We start from the raw sequence: 17,132 nt of genomic DNA on the forward strand, positions 1-17,132 counted from the left end.
AATGCAGAGCGCCAAATTCAAATAAATGACTATAAAAATCAAACTTTCATTAAATCACACTTGCAAGATACCAAATTAAAGCTACACTTGTTGTGAATCCAGCCGACATGTCAGATTTCAAAAAGGCTTTTCGGCGAAAGAAAACAATGCTATTATCTGAGGATAGCACTATAGTAAACAAAGAGAGAAACCATATTTCAACCCTGCAAGGCGCGACATAAAACGTAGAAATAAAAATATATTTCATGCCTTACCTTTGACGAGCTTCTTTTGTTGGCACTCCAATATGTCCCATAAACATCACATATGGTCCTTTTGTTCAATTAGTTTGGTCGATATATATCCAAAATGTCCATTTATTTGGCGCGTTTGATTCAGAAAAACACTGGTTCCAACTTGCTCAACGTGACTACAAAATATCTCAAAAGTTACCTGTAAACTTTGCCAAAACATTTCAAACTACTTTTGTAATACAACTTTAGGTATTTTTTAACGTAAATAATCAATAAAATTGAAGACGGGATGATCTGTGTTCAATACAGGAAGAAAACAAACTGTAGCATGCTTTCTGGTCACGCGCCACTAACAGTACACTTCAAGTGACCCTCGTTCAAGATGGCCGTACTTCTTCATTACACAAAGGAATAACCTCAACCAAATTCTAAAGACTGTTTGACATCCTGTGGAAGCGATAGGAACTGCAAGAAGGTCCCTTAGAAATCTGAATTCCCAATGAAACCCATTGAAAAGAGAGTGACCTCAAAAAAATAAAAACCTTTGTCCTCAGGGTTTTGCCTGGTAAATAGGTTCTGTTATACTCACAGACATGATACAAACAGTTTTAGAAACTTCAGAGTGTTTTCTATCCAAATCTAATAATAATATGCTTATCTTATATTCTGGGGATGAGTAGCAGGCAGTTGAATATGGGCATGCATTTCATCCGGACGTGAAAATACTGCACCCTGTCACCAAGAAGTTAAAGCATTCTCCCAATGTACACAAGCACCCATGCACACACACACACACACACACACACACACACACACACACACACATGCACACACATACACACACACACACACAGAGAAGCCTACTTCTGTCAGCTGTTGTATAACTGCATACCCACACACACATAAATCAGACCAAGTTTATTTAGCACAGATCCTCTCGGCGGAAGTTATCATGCTGTGCATAAAACAAAGTGATGGATGACAGCAGATGACAACAATAGCAGAGGAAATTACAGCTTATGATCACCAAATGCCACTGCTGAATGCAAATAGCTGCGGTTTTTCCTGTCTATGAGCAGGTGAATAGCATTAGCACAGCAGTATCATAAACATGACACAAGTTCGGTTATTAGGTGTCATGTCCATTCATGACCCCTCATGTCAGATGACATACTGCCTACGAGCCCTTGTCAAAAGTAGTGCACTTAATAGGAAACCAATAAGATCTCCAAGTTTTACCAATTTGACTTCAGATTCAGACTTTAATCGACATTTCTCCAAATGTCAAATTTAGAAAACAAGGGTTGGGATAGGGTTAAAACATATTACATTTAGGCATTCATTACGAATCATTAAGTTACGGGTTAAAGTCTGATGTCCTCAGGACATGAACAGACGTCAAATTTCAAAGTCAATCTTGAGCGATTTTCCTGAAGGAATATGAGTACAATTTCAGACACAGCCAGAGCCTCTAGAGGTTGTTCCCAGCAGTCCTCCTAGCTCTGTGTCTGTCCTCTGAGGTCTCTCTCTCTCAGCTCTGGGACTGGCACTGTCTCCAGTGGGGAACAGGAGGGGTGGGGGTGCTATATTTAGACTCCTAACTCGCTCTACAGTATTGGCAAGTAGAAGCGGTACAGCAGCTCTGCAAAAGCTGTTTTCTTCTCATATCAGAGCTCCCCTGGGAATCTGGTTAAGTGTGGAGGCTTGGTAAAGTGCGTGTGGTGGTGATGGTGGGGGGTTTGGTGCATGTGGGGGTGCACGTGTGTGCGTGCATGTAAATGCAAATGCATGCACTCGCATGCGTGCGTGTGTGTCTTTACCATGCCTGCTGACCCCTACTCCTTGTGTCATAGTGAATTATGAGCTTGATCATTTGTCAGCATGAGTTGTCAGCATGATCCGAGAGAGAGAGACAGAGAGACAGAGAGAGAGACAGAGAGAGAGACAAAGACAAAGATAGGGAGAGAGAATGACAGAGAGCAGAAAGAAAGAGGAAGGAAAGAAAATGAGAGAGAGAGAGAGAGATGGGGTCCTGATGCTCAGACACCCAGCCAGTCTCCCTGACAACACTGCCCAAGGCAAATGCACACACACACAGCAGGGTTTCAGATTTTCCTCCCTCCTATCTTCTTCACATTCTCCTCTTTGGCACCTTGACCTCTCTCTTGTCTTTACCTCTCGTCATGTCTCCTTTTCTACAACATCTGAGATTATGTGCGGTTGTGTGTCTATGTGTGTGTTTGTGTGCACATGTATGTGTGTGTTACATGTCTCCACCCCACACTTCAGTATCCAACATTTGTCCGGGGAGGGGGGTTGAAATAGGGTTGAAACAGAAAAAAAAAATAACAATGTGTGCCTAGCAATGGGATTGAACCCGCAACCTCTTAGCTGTGGAGCAAATCAGTCAACATCATGAAATTTGGATGAAACCAAATCAAAGTATGACAACTGAATGTTGCTTCTACATTGATACATTTTGATCACTTGGTCCCCTCCCTCATTTCAAACACTTGGATTCAGGAGGCGGGATTATTAAGGGAAAAGGGGATTATTAAGGGAAAATGGTAACAAGTCATTTTTTTTCAAATTTGTAGCTCTTCTATCCCCCAAATGATTATGGGTAATAAAAGGCTATTTGACATGGGATCTTTTTGTTCAGGACCTTTAAGCCCTTCCTCTATCCCCACCCATAACTCCCAGCAAGCCGTGATCCTGCTCGATGGTAATAGGCACTCACGTTGACCCTAGTGACTGGTATGGAAGGCATCTTCCGACGTCTTGGAGACCTGGAAAAACATCTAATATTACAGCCTATCTGGTGTGACCTGGCTGCTCCACTCCCACTAGCCTCCTACATCCTGTTGCTCTTATGAGAAATACTGATCAATTGGGTCACCCTCAATCAAACCTCCATTTTGTCACACCTTCTGCAATCACTGCCTCCATCTCTGCCACTCTCAAGGTGCCACCCTTGCCTCTTCCCTCCTCACCTCTCTCCACCTTGACCCTCTGTCCTCCCTCCTTCCTCAGGAGAATGGTTCCATCACAAGCTGTTTTTTTCGGGATCGTTGCCATGGTAGCGCAGAGAGGAGACTGTAGTTTATTGTGATAGGACTGTGCGTGTGTGTGAGTGTGTGTGAGCATGTGCATGCCTCTGTGAGTGTGTTTGTGTCAGCCTATGGGTGTGTGTTGGCCTGTGTGTGTGTGTTACACAGTCAATATAACCTGGGAACATGTTGATTGCGTCAGTGTGTGTATTTCATTGGGCTAATGAAGAGAGGCTTTCAGGGTCTGCTGATTCATGTATTCAGATGCATGGAGGACTCTATATCACCCAGATTGATGGACATGTATTATTTCACTGTCAGTGCAGAGAGGGAGGACTAATCTACTGGAGTCAGTGGGTTCTGTGTGGGTCTTCTTTCTTTCTTTCTCATAAATTATGCATGTATGAACTACACATTGACACATCCAGCCCAAAGCAGGAGGTTTAAAATAAATGTGCTGGAGCATGTCCTTAAGTATGGGCTTTCTGGCTTGGGTTAAATAACAGTGCCTGTTTGTTTGTATGTGTTTGTGTGTGGGCGGGGGATGGGGGACGGGGCATGGGTTTGTGTGTGTAGACAAAACAGACGCTGTAGGCTACATCCCAGTGAGTCCACAGACCCACCTCAACACCCACGATGTGGTTCTTCACAACCCCAGAACCCCATAGCATTCCTGCCACCAGACCAGATGCTCCCCACCCCCTCTCTCACTCTCACTCACACTCTCTCTCTCTCTATCGCTTGCTCTCTCTCTCTTTCTCTCCCTCTCGTTCTTTCTTTCTTTCTCTCTCTCTTTCTCTCTCTCTCTGTCTTTCATTTTCCTTCCTTCATCCTCTCTTTTTGTGCTGTCATTCTCTCGCCCTATCTTTGTCTTTGTCTTTCTCTTTGTCTCACTCTCTCTCTTTCTCTCTCTTGTACTCCCTTCATCTTTCTCAGGGTATCAGGGCAGTATGTGTGAACAGAGGGTGGACCCATGTGCCTCCAGCCCCTGCCACAACAACGGGAGCTGCTTCCCCCAGGGTCCCGGCCTGGACTTTGGCTGCAGCTGTGCTGCCGGCTTCACCGGCCCAACCTGTGCCCAGCTGGTGGACTTCTGTGCCCTCAACCCCTGTGCCCATGGGATCTGCCGCAGTGTGGGCACCAGCTACAGATGTCTGTGTGTCCCAGGTGAGCCATTAAATAACAGTGCCTGTTTAAATGGGGGGTACTCTCTATCTGATCAACCTTCAATTATCCACATTATAGATAAGCTCTAAGACTATCTAACAGATTGATTCTCCCACAATAAATCAGATATCACAGTAAACCTGACACATATAATATACAGTGCATTCGGAAAGTATTCAGACCCTTTCACTTTTTTTCACATTTTGTTTATGTTACAGCCTTATCCCCCTAAAAAATATTTTCTATCAATCTACACACAATACCCCATAATGACAAAGCAAAAACAGTTTTTTTTTTTTAAACAGAAATCTTTAGCAGCCTCAAGTCTTCTTTGATATGACACTACAAGCTTGGCACACCTGTATTTGGTGAGTTTCTCCCATTATTCTCTGCAGATCCTCTCGAGCTCTGTCAGGTTGGATGGAGAGATTTTTCAGGTCTCTTCAGAGATGTTCGATCGGGTTCAAGTCCGGGCTCTGGCTGGGCCACTCAAGGACATTCAGAGACTTGTCCCAAAGCAACTCATGCGTTGTCTTGGCTATATGCTTCGGGTTGTTGTCGTGTTGGAAGGCAAACCTTCGCCCCAGTCTTGAGCACTCTGGGGAAGTTTTTCATCAAGGATCTCTCTGTACTTTTCTCTGTTAATCTTTCCCTCGATCCTGACTAGTCTCCCTGTCCCTGCCACTGAAAAACATCCCCACAGCATGATGCTGCCACCACCATAATTCACCGTAGGGATGGTGCCAGGATTCCTCCAGGTGTGATTCTTGGCATTAAGGCCAAAGATTTCAATCTTGGTTTCAAAAGACCAGATAATCTTGTTTCTCATGGTCTGAGAGTCCTTTAGGTGTTTTTTTTTTGCAAACTCCAAGCAGGCTGTCATGTGCCTTTTACTGAGGAGTGGCTTTGTCTGGCCACTCTACCATAAAGGCCTGATTGGTGGTGTGCTGCAGAGATGGTTGTCCTTCTGGAAGGTTCTCTCATCGCCACAAAGGAACTCTGGAGCTCTGTTAGAGTGACCATCGGGTTCCTGGTCACCTCCCTGACCAAGGCCCTTCTCCCCCGATTCTTCAGTTTGGCTTGGCGACCAGTTATAGGAAGAGTGTTGGTGGTTCCAAACTTCTTCTATTTAAGAATGATGAAGGCCAAGTTGTTCTTGGGGACCTTCAATTCTGCAGAAATGTTTTGGTACCCTTCCCCAGATCTGTGCCTTAACACAATCCCTTCTCTGAGCTCTACGGACAATTCCTTCAACCTCATGGCTTGGTTTTTGCTCGGACATGCACTGTCAACTGTGTGACCTTATACAAACAGGTGTGTGCCTTTCCAAATCATGTCCAATTTTTGAATTTACTACAGATGGACTCCAATCAAGTTATAGAAACATCTCAAGAATGATCAATGGAAACAGGAACAGTGGAACAGGACATTTGGAACAGGACATTTGCAAAAAAATGTTTTTTTCATTATGGGGTATTGTGTGTAGATTGATGAGGGTAACAAATAATTGAATTCTGTAACGAAATACATTGGGAGTCAGGAAGCAAGTGCAGAAGGAGAGTTTAAAAATTAAACGATTCAGTTGAACAGAACATGAGAGGCGTACAGAACGTGAGAGAAATCAATACTACCAAGTGACTGCTGTCTACTGAGGGCTAAATAAAGTGGGAGTAAAAAGGAGATAATGATAACCAGGTGTGTGTAATGATTGTAGCAAGGGCCGGTGGTTAGTGGACCGGCGTGACAGTACCCCCCCGGCCAGGAGGACTGACCCGAGGGCAAGGAGCGGGCCGGTCCGGACGGCGGAGATGGTAATGCCGGATGATGTTGGGGTCCAGGATGTCTGCCCCTGGGACCCAAGATCTCTCCTCAGGACTGTACCCCTCCTAATCCACCTGGTATTGTAGCCAACCCCCACGATGTCAAGAATCCAGGAGGGACCTAATGGCATAGGTAGGGTTCCACTCGATGTCCAGGGGAGGCGGGGGGGGTGTCTCGGGGACGACATCTGCCAGGGGACCAGGAACCACTGGCCTGGTAGGGGAGATATGAAAGGATGGTGAGATCCGGTAGTTGGTTGGGAGTTGTTGACGATAAGTTACCTCATAGACCCTCCGGAGGACCTTGATGGGCCCCACAAACCGGAGACTAAGCTTCCGGCAGGGCACACGGAGCGGGAGATTCCTAGTGGAGAGCCAGAGGGTGATCACCAGGATGGAACTTCCGCCTCACTGCAGTGGCGGTCCGTCTGATCCTTCTGATGGCAGAACCACTCGTCCACTGCAGGGGCCTCGGTCTGGCTCGGAGTCCATGAAGCCAGGGCCGGATGGTATCCCAGGACACACTGGAAGTGAATCAGCCCGGTGGAGGAGTGCCGAGGCGTACTCCTCTCAGGGAAGGAACCGGAACTACTCCCCCTGTAAGTCCTGGCAGTAACTCATTAGGAGCCTCCCCAGCTCCTGGTTGATCCTCTCCACCTGCCCATTGGACTGAGGCCGGTTCGCGGATGTCAGGCTGACCGTGCCCCCAGCTTCTCCATAAAGTCTTTCCATAACCGCAACGTGAATTGGGGACCACGGTTGGAAATGATGTCCTCCGGAAGACCGTAGTGCCGAAAGACCTGCTGGAATAGTGTCTCCGCAACCTGGAGAGTGCTAGGCAGACCAGAGAGAGGCATAAAACGTAAGGATTTAGAGAATCTGTCAACAACCACAATAAGTGGTAAAACCATCAGAAAGGTGGAGATCAGTTCTGAAGTCTACGGACAGAGAGCGGTAGGTAGACTAGAGAGAGGCATAAAACGTAAGGATTTAGAGAATCTGTCAACAACCACAATAAGTGGTAAAACCATCAGAAAGGTGGAGATCAGTTCTGAAGTCTACGGACAGAGAGCGGTAGGTAGACTAGAGAGAGGGATACAATGGCAGGATTTAGAGAATCTGTCAACAACAACCATAATAGTGGTAAAACCTTCAGAAAGGGGGAGATCAGTTACGAAGTCTATGGACAGATGTGACCAAGGCCGCTGAGACATGGGGAGGGGAATTAGTATCCCTGCTGGAGTGTCCTGGGGAGATTTGGATTGGCCACATACAGAGCAAGAGTTGACATATTGGGCGACATCCTGTGCCAATACTTGTCGGAAAGGAATTGGATGGTGCGGATGATACCTGGGTGTCCAGTGGCAAGGGATGTGTGCCCAGGTCAACAGCTGATCCTCTTACCCCCGTGGGGACGTAGATGTGTTCTGGAGGGCAGGTAGCCAGAGCGGGTTCCCTCTCCAGAGCCTGGCGGATGTCCACATCTACGTCCTAAAACACGGGGCTAACAATATGGGAGAACAGATTGATGGGCTGGAGGGCACTCACAGGACCCTCTACCGACGTGGAACCACAGGGTACGGGATTGCATGTCCCCTGGCATCCTGGTCCCCAGGCAGTGATTCTTTATTTGTTGTTGAATTTTTTACCCCTTTTTCTCCCCTATTTCGTGGTATCCAATTGTTAGTAGCTACTATCTTGTCTCATCACTACAACTCCCGTACGGCTCGGGAGAGACGAAGGTTGAAAGTCATGTGTCCTCCGATACACAACCCAACCAAGCCGCACTGCTTCTTAACACAACACGCATCCAACCCTTAAGTCAGCCGCACCAATGTGTCGGAGGAAACACCGTGCACCTGGCAACCTTGGTTAGCGTGCACTGCGCCTGGCACGCCACAGGAGTCGCTTGTGCGCGATGAGACAAGGATATCCCTACCGGCCAAACCCTCCCTAACCCCGGATGACGCTAGGCCAATTGTGCGTCGCCCCACGGACCTCCCGGTCGCGGCCGGTTACGACAGAGCCTGGGCCCAGAGTCTCTGGTGGCACAGCTGGCGCTGCAGTACAGCGCCCTTAACCACTGCGCCACCCGGGAGGCCCCAGGCAGTGATTCTTATCCTCGACCAGGATATGGTGGGGTTATGACGTTGGAGTCATGGGAGGCCGAGGATGACTTTGTGTACGGGTGGGGTGATGATGAGGAAGGCTTTCCTGGCACATGGGTCCCACGGTGAGGGTGAGTGGTGCTGTGATGTGCGTAATTGTGTCCCACTGGTCACGTATCCAGGGCTTGAACCGGAAAAGGAGAGGAGAGCAGGTACAAAGTTATGGTCCTGGAGGAGGCAAGTGCCTGGTTGATGAAGTTCCCTGCGGCACCAGAGTCCACTAGAGCTGTAGAGACAACACTTGAGGGACAGCCAGCCAGTGAAATGGGAACCAGAAAGGGTTTGGCGGAAAATTATGATGATGGAATACTCATGCCTACCCTGGGAGATGGAAGGTCACGGGGCCGTACCTCTGCTCTAGTGGACCCCGGGTTCGGATGCACCGGACAACACTGAAGCTGGTACCCATCCTGGCCTGCAATAGGGACAGAGCCCCAGGTGTCTCGGGCGACGCCGCTCTGCCACGGAGAGGTGTATGGCCCCTACCTCCATGGGTTCAGGCTCTGCCTCAGGACAGCCAAAGGAGGAAGGCGAGTGCGAAGTGGGCACCGGCGCTCCCAAAGATTGCCACCCTGACAAGAAAACTCCGTCTGGACCTCTCCACGCAGTCCTCTCCAGAATAGAGTGTGGAGCACCGTCTCATTCCATCCGCTGGAGGCTGCCACAGTCCGAAAGGTGAAGGTGTACTCCGCAGCGATCTGGGCACCCTGCTGGAGTTGGAGAAGTCACTCACCTCCCTCTCTGCCCTCTGGAGGATGGTTGAAGACCGCCCTGAACAGAGCCATGAACCTCTCATCGGAACCCAGCTCCTCCTCTCCTCTCTCCCAGATGGCTGTAGCCCACTCCAACGTAGGAGGCCTTCTGATAGGGGTATTGAGAGCCTCACTGGGTATGTCGAGGCAGTAGATAACACGTAGGTCCTCCACCATGGCCATACCCAGTTGCGTCGGCTGGTTTGTGGTGTTGGTGGAGTAGATGACCCTGTTCCTTGACAGTCTGGAAGATGGTTTTATCCTCTGCTGCTTCCATGTTGTGAGGTAGTATTCTGTAACTAAATACGCCGGGAGTCAGGAAGCAGGTGCAGAAGGTGAGTTTAATAATGAAACAATGCTGATGAACAGAAAATGAGAAGCGTACAGAACGTGAGAGAAAACAATACTATCTAGTGACTGCTGTCTACTGAGGGCTAAATAAATGGGGGGTAATCAAGGAGATAATGATGACCAGGTGTGAGTAATGATTGTTGCCAGGGCCGGTGGTTAGTAGACCAGCGACATCAAGGGCTGGAGAGAAGGAGCGGGAGTAGGCGTGACAAATCCATTTTAGAATAAGGCTGTAAAGTAACAAAATGTGTAAAAAGTGAAGGGGTCTGAATACTTTCCGAATGCACTGTGCAACATCATAAATTAGCATTGTTACTACTTATCATTCCACAACCCATTCCCCACCCCAGTGATATCATTGATTATGACACACACTGGGTAACGCATGACTGACGTGTCATTACAGGCTCATTGATCATGCCACTGGTTTTTATGGCTCCATGCTCAGATTAATGGTGTGGAATGATGACAAATCATTATCCCTTATTCAGCGTTGTAACCAGACCTGGGTTCAAATTGTATTTGAAATAATTTAAATTACTTTAGCTGGGCTTGATTGAGCTTGCTTGGTACAAGGGAACCAATAGGATAGTTGCAAAATTGCAAACCCTGCCCATTTGGCAGGCTAAAACAAATGGTAGTAATATTGGAAAGATTTAAAAACAGTATTTGAACCCTGGTCTGGGTGTGACTGCAGGACCCTATCAGTAGAACCATCAACACAGTCTGTCCTAGAGCTCCCTTTATATATCTTTTTGTCTTTCAGTTTTCATTTTGATTTAATTTGCAATCTTAGTGAGATACGCTCTGAATTAGTAATGGCCGGTTTTTAATTTTTCACCATTTTAGATCACTTCACTGAAAATCGTTCTTTTGGGGATCACACTGTCCACTCTATTGTCCTCCTGACAGTATATTCACACATAATAGAATATCTCTCTTCACCTTTCACTCTAACATATTCTCTGTTATTCTCCATTGTTCATCATCTCTTTCTCTCTTTGGCTTTCTGTCCCGCTCTCTTTGTCTCTCTTTCCTCACCTCATTTCCCTCTCCCCCTCCTCTATCATCTGGTTGCCATGGCGATACATTTTTATTAGGATCTCTTTTTATTAGGTGAAACAGTTGCGTTCCACTTCCTTCCAGACCATTGTCTGTCTGCAACCGTCGTCTGACTACACAAGTTGGGCAGATGATGTCGTCCAATCACACATTTCCATTCTTACAGCCACCATCTAATGGGAATGATGTGATTGGTGATTTGCAATCAGCATTCCAGCATTCCAGACGCTTAACTCTCCACACCCAGACTCCACACACACATAGACATGCGTATGTTCATGCACACACACACATGCAAGAAGGCACACACACAAGCAACCAAAACACAGACACACACAAACACACACGTACACAAACACACACAAACACAGACAGACAGACACACATCATATTCGCTTATGGAAATAATTGACCTTTTCTCCTGTTCATCAATATACCAGCTAGGGTCTGTGTCCTCTACAAGGAGAGGAGGCTGTGAAGGAGGTCATATATACTCTAGTAGTGGATCCCAGGCTCCCTGTATCCATATCAGACAGAGGAGAGTCAGACTAGCCAGAGGAAATCGGTCTGGGAGTCTGGGAAAGGCACTTGACATTTCACTGGCTTTTTATGAGAACCTCTGGGAATTATCAAGGCTTAATTTGTATGTAAATGTTTCCTCTCATGGTAAACGACAAACACATGCACACACAAGCAGACAGCCAGACACACACACACAGCCCGACACACACTCACACACGCATTACACATACAGACATGTCTATACTCAGTACGGTAGCTTCTGCTTGTAAGCTCTAAAGAAAGAACACAATGTCCTATGTCAACTCTGAGATTCTGTCAATCACTGTGTTCTGACCTTGGGCTCATACTGCTTCTCTTTTATGGGGAAAAACAACAAGACCCACTGTTCTCAGTCCCAGTGCAAACCTGCCACCCAGTGGCAACTAGAGTGTACTGCATTTAATAGACCACCAACAGTCACGGCTGAATCATGCCTGTATCGATGTAACCATAGAATTACATCTAGAGTTGATTCAATAGGATGTCTGTGGATGTAACATCCACAAGGTTTTGCCATAGTCATGTAGGGAAACAAATGCATTGACTCGTTCCGTCTAAGTGATAATCTCTATATAGAAATAAAGGCACATTGAACCACTTTTATCTCACCCTTTAAAAACATATCTTAAAAAATATGATGTGCTGAGGAGTGTTTCACCGTGATCTTCTTGGTAGTGATATCTAAACTTAATCATTACTTGAACCATCATCTAATATTATGATCAAAGACAGTGTGGTTTTCCTTGTCTGTGTTTGTGTGCGTGTGTGTGTGTCTCCCTCTCTCCAAGGGTACCATGGTCTGTACTGTGAGGAGGAATACAACGAGTGTTTGTCAGGCCCCTGCCAGAACTATGCTACCTGCAGAGACCTCATCAACGCTTACGAATGTGTCTGCACTCCCCAGTATGAAGGTAGGGGTGTGTGTGTATGTGTGACTGACAACTCAACGGGGACAGTTTTAAGTATGTTATCCTGTGGTGGGCTTGTGTGATGATGCTGATACTGCAATATGTATGCTAATTCAATGAGTTTCTACAACCTGCATTACAAATGTATTCATATAAGGGATTGTATGTTGTCTACAGTATGTGTTTTTGTAGCGAGAGAGTGCTGAGTTAGTGTAAACTGTTATATGTAGAGCAAACCTGGAGTCAAATACTATTTGTAATCATGTCAGATACTTATGCTGTGCTTGATTGAGCTTGTCTGTTGCAATGGAACCAATAGAAAAGTCCCAAATGTACAAACACAGCCCCCCTGGCACTCCAGACAGGCTAAAGCTAATGCTTAAAGTGTTTGAAATATTTTGAATGGTATTTGAACCCAGGTCTATAGAGAGTACTGTGAGTGCGTCATAATGGGCCATATGTGTGTGTACCTGTGCAGGCAGACACTGTGAAATCTACAGGGATCCTTGTCTGAAGGCTCACTGTCAGAACGGAGGACGCTGTGATAGTGTGGGCCTGAACGCCACCTGTGTCTGCCCAACTGGTTACCTGGGTGAGGATTTCAACTCTGCACTGTATGTGTGTGTGTGTGAGTGCATGCATGCGTGCGTGCGCGCGCGAGTGTGTGTGTGTGTGTGTGTGTATACACATCTGTCACCCAGTCTATCATAATGGGCCTTGGTGACACGTGGGAGTAGGCTGTTCTGACTAGGGAGCAAACCCCCTCTGATCACTTTGAAAATATACCTGTACCTGCTGTTCCAGTTAAACATAACCCTCCCCCCACGCTATCGGTTCTCTCAGGGGAGGACTGTGAGGTTGATGTCAATGAGTGTGAGAGCAACCCCTGTCATCACGGTGGAACCTGCATCGACCAATCAAATGCCTACACCTGCCACTGCCCCCCAGGCTGGATAGGGGCCAGCTGTGAGATACGTAAGTACATTACCCAGAATCCCCTGTTTGAATGAGTTAATTATGATATATGATTACATGTATATGCCTTTCTTAGGTTATTCATAACAATCTGTCTGTCTCTCTCTCAGACTTGCAGTGGAAGACGGCCCACCCTGAGGACACCCTGACCAACATGCCACGTCACTCCCTCTACATCATCATCGGTGCCCTGTGCGTGGCCTTCGTCCTCATGCTCATCATCCTCATCGTGGGCATCTGCCGCATCAGCCGCATCGAGTACCAGGGCTCATCTCGCCATGCCTACCAGGAGTTCTACAACTGCCGCAGCATCGACAGCGAGTTCAGCAACGCCATCGCCTCCATCCGCCACGCCAGGTGAGACGCCACAATGTTTGCTTACTCTAAGAATACAAGTGCCCCAACATTGTTAACATTTAATGTATTCATTTGATTCAGCCATTACAAACACCTCCTGTTATAGATTTACTGTTCACCTGGAGATAAAGGCCCATTAAAGTTTCAAGTTTTTAATGTCAGTGAAATGCCGTTCTTGCAAACTCTAAACCCAAGAATACAATAATCAATAACAATGTAATACTAGAAAAAACACGAGATAAAGGCCCGTTCCGGTAGATTTGTGGAGAAATGTGTAATACCTCTCTTACAACGCCATATTCCTATTACTCTGTTTGTAACATGCAACATCTCCTTTCTAACATTACACTCCCCTGCCCTGTATGTCATTCTCAACCTAGCAACTCTACACTTGAAACATTAGGAACTTCCTTGCGTGTAGCTAGCTGTCCTACCTGAAGTGATTCCATGTATGTGTTTTCGTCCCCTCTCTCAGATTTGGGAAGAAGTCCCGGCCAGCCATGTACGACGCCGCACCCATCACCTACGAGGACTACAGCCCTGACGACAAGCCCCTGGTCACTTTGATCAAAACAAAAGATTTGTAGAAAACACAGAGGCAGCACACCCACCCACACACAGTATCACGCATCACCTGTTCACACACACAACTAACTGGACATGTTCGGATGTGCACCAATACACACAAATTCAGTCAATGCAAAATGCAAACCATTTAGTATTTCTTCACATAAACATTGAAAAAATAAATGTGGACGAAACAATAGTCCTGCGGGAAGAAAAATACAAATCTATTTTACGGTTGGAATATCCATAAAGCTACTGTGGCATAAGAGCGCACCTTGCATTATGCTACTTCTCTCCAGTAGAATGTGACTACATTACCCAGGATGCCATTGGGGTCCTAAAGGTGGCGGTTCCTGACATCCCCCACCAACCCATGAGCTCAGTTTAAAGTGTAGATTCAGCAGAGGCTGCTGATAGGAGTTCTTACAGGTGTGGTAGAAATAGGTGCACTTGTCATAGTGCAGTACGATATATATACATATATATATATATATATATATATATATATATATATAAATATATATATATCTTTCTATATAAAAAATCTGCAGTAGGTTGCCTTACTTGATGCATGGGTAGATTTGATGGTTTCTGCATAATTTTGAAACCCTCCGTACATTGTGATTGATTTACTGTATCTTTACCAGGTTTGTGCCAAAATCGTCTCCTTCTTCAGGCAACAACGTGTGGTAGAAGTAGAACAGACGTAAAAACCACGATGGGGGAAGCTTTAAAACAGTGTTTTAAAAAAACAAACATTGGTTGTCATGTTTTTGTTATTTACAAGTTCTGTACAAGTAAAGAAGGAGAAATAATTGTATTCAAAGTGTTGTATGGTTTCCCTATATGAGGACAGTGTTTTTTGCAGGAGTGGTCGGAGTAGCCAATGGGCGGGTCTTGTGTGGATGACTGACAGGTGGGGAGGGCGGGTCTTGTGTGGATGATTGACAGGTGGAGGTCAGCTGGTGAGTCTGCTCCAGTAACATGTGCTTCTGTGTCCCAGGTATAGGTGTCTCTCTCTGTCTGTGTGCGGTTGTGTTGTTCCACTCAGGGTCAACCCCTGTGCATTGGTTTTGGGGCGCCGGATGGGCGGAACATTTTAGACCATTCCATTGGTTCTTTAGTATAATCTCTGCCCACCCAGAGCACCGAGTGAGCTCTCCACTTGACTGATGTTTAGCCAAATAGGATCATTGTCCTTTTTTAAAAAGAGAAGAACCACATGATTATTATCTATGTTCAATGATGTAACAATAAAGGTTGAAGTGAACACAAACCTAGCTGGTGTCTCGTGTGAGTTCCGTGGTGTTTGTTCTTATCATGACACCAGAGGTCTATTTATGTCTAGGAAAACATTTGACTCACAGGGTTCTGTTGACTCAATGGAAATGTACTATGACAAGACTTGGTCACTGTAATACACGTATTTAAACATGCATTTAATATGTAAAACCTCAGCTCACTGACGCACTCATCCCGTCACGCCGGCTCGAGCATTGGGCAGCAACAAAGGATCGCCACTTCCTGGGGTCTTTGGCCATCTTCTCCGCGGTGCTCCAGCTCTACTGGTGTCTACTGTTCATTGTTCTCCATGTTGTCTTGGGCCTCCCTTTCTTCTGTGTGTCTTCTGGAGTCCAATGGACAGCTAACCTTGGAATGGAATTTGCATATCTTCTTAGAACATGTCCAGTCCAGCTCCAACAGCGTCTCTTGAGTTTTGTGACCAAAATCTTAGCAATTAGATCTGCCCTTGAAATGGGAAAATAATACTGAAGTCGCAAAGATGATTTATCACGACATGACAACTGGATTTGGATAACCTCCAAAGCACAAGACTAAGTACTCTTTTTGGACAAAGCACAAGGCTAAGTACTGTTTTTGGACAAAGCACAAGGCTAAGTACTCTTTTTGGACAAATCACAAGACTAAGTACTCTTTTTGGACAAAGCACAAGACTAAGTACTCTTTTTGGACAAAGCACAAGGCTAAGTACTATTTTTGGACAAAGCACAAGACTAAGTACTCTTTTTGGACAAAGCACAAGGCTAAGTACTGTTTTTGGACAAAGCACAAGGCTAAGTACTCTTTTTGTACAAAGCACAAGCGTAAGTTCTCTTTTTGGACAAAGCACAAGGCTGAGTACTCTTTTTAGACAAAGCACAAGACTATGTACTCTTTTTGTACAAAGCACAAGGCTAAGTACTCTTATTTGGACAAAGCACAAGGCTAAGTACTGTTTTTGGACAAAGCACAAGGCTAAGTGCTCTTTTTGGTCAAAGCACAAGACTAAGTACTATTTTTGTACAAAGCACAAGACGAAGTACTCTTTTTAGACAAAGCACAAGGCTAAGTACTCTTTTTGGACAAAGCACAAGACTAAGTACTCTTTTTGTACAAAGCACAAGAGTAAGTGCTCTTTTTGGACAAAGCACAAGACTAAGTACTCTTTTTGGACAAAGCAGATGGCTAAGTACTCTTTTTGTACAAAGCACAAGGCTAAGTACTCTTTTTGGACAAAGCACAAGGCTAAGTACTCTTTTTGGACAAAGCACAAGACTAAGTACTGTTTTTGGACAAAGCACAAGGCTAAGTACTCTTTTTGGACAAAGCACAAGACTAAGTACAATTTTTGTACAAAGCACAAGGCTAAGTACTGTTTTTGGACAAAGCACAAGGCTAAGTACTCTTTTTGGACAAAGCACAAGACTAAGTACTCTTTTTGTACAAAGCACAAGAGTAAGTTCTCTTTTTGGACAAAGCACAAGGCTAAGTACTATTTTTGGACAAAGCACAAGGCTAAGTGCTCTTTTTGGTCAAAGCACAAGACTAAGTACTATTTTTGTACAAAGCACAAGACGAAGTACTCTTTTTAGACAAAGCACAAGGCTAAGTGCTCTTTTTGGTCAAAGCACAAGACTAAGTACTATTTTTGTACAAAGCACAAGACGAAGTACTCTTTTTAGACAAAGCACAAGGCTAAGTACTCTTTTTGGACAAAGCACAAGACTAAGTACTCGTTTTGTACAAAGCACAAGAGTAAGTGCTCTTTTTGGACAAAGCACAAGACTAAGTACTCTTTTTGGACAAAGCAGATGGCTAAGTACTCTTTTTGTACAAAGCACAAGGCTAAGTACTCTTTTTGGACAAAGCACAAGGCTAAG

At 45.6% G+C, this 17,132-nt stretch overlaps 1 protein-coding gene across 1 annotated transcript in view; it reads left to right on the top strand.

The window, feature by feature from the left end:
• The window catches only part of LOC112266908 (delta/notch-like EGF repeat containing), an 80,384-nt gene extending 65,133 nt beyond the window's left edge, over nt 1-15,251 (top strand). Inside the window, exons 8-13 of the mRNA XM_024444833.2 lie at nt 4,220-4,450; nt 11,953-12,075; nt 12,551-12,664; nt 12,916-13,047; nt 13,158-13,404; nt 13,880-15,251. Coding sequence (XP_024300601.1) covers nt 4,220-4,450; nt 11,953-12,075; nt 12,551-12,664; nt 12,916-13,047; nt 13,158-13,404; nt 13,880-13,991 — 959 coding nt within the window. The 3' untranslated portion in view covers nt 13,992-15,251. The remainder of the gene's footprint in view (nt 1-4,219; nt 4,451-11,952; nt 12,076-12,550; nt 12,665-12,915; nt 13,048-13,157; nt 13,405-13,879) is intronic.
• The last annotated feature ends 1,881 nt before the right edge of the window (nt 15,252-17,132 follow it).

This window comes from Oncorhynchus tshawytscha, linkage group LG14, assembly GCF_018296145.1.
Source record: "Oncorhynchus tshawytscha isolate Ot180627B linkage group LG14, Otsh_v2.0, whole genome shotgun sequence".
NCBI lineage: Eukaryota > Metazoa > Chordata > Actinopteri > Salmoniformes > Salmonidae > Oncorhynchus > Oncorhynchus tshawytscha.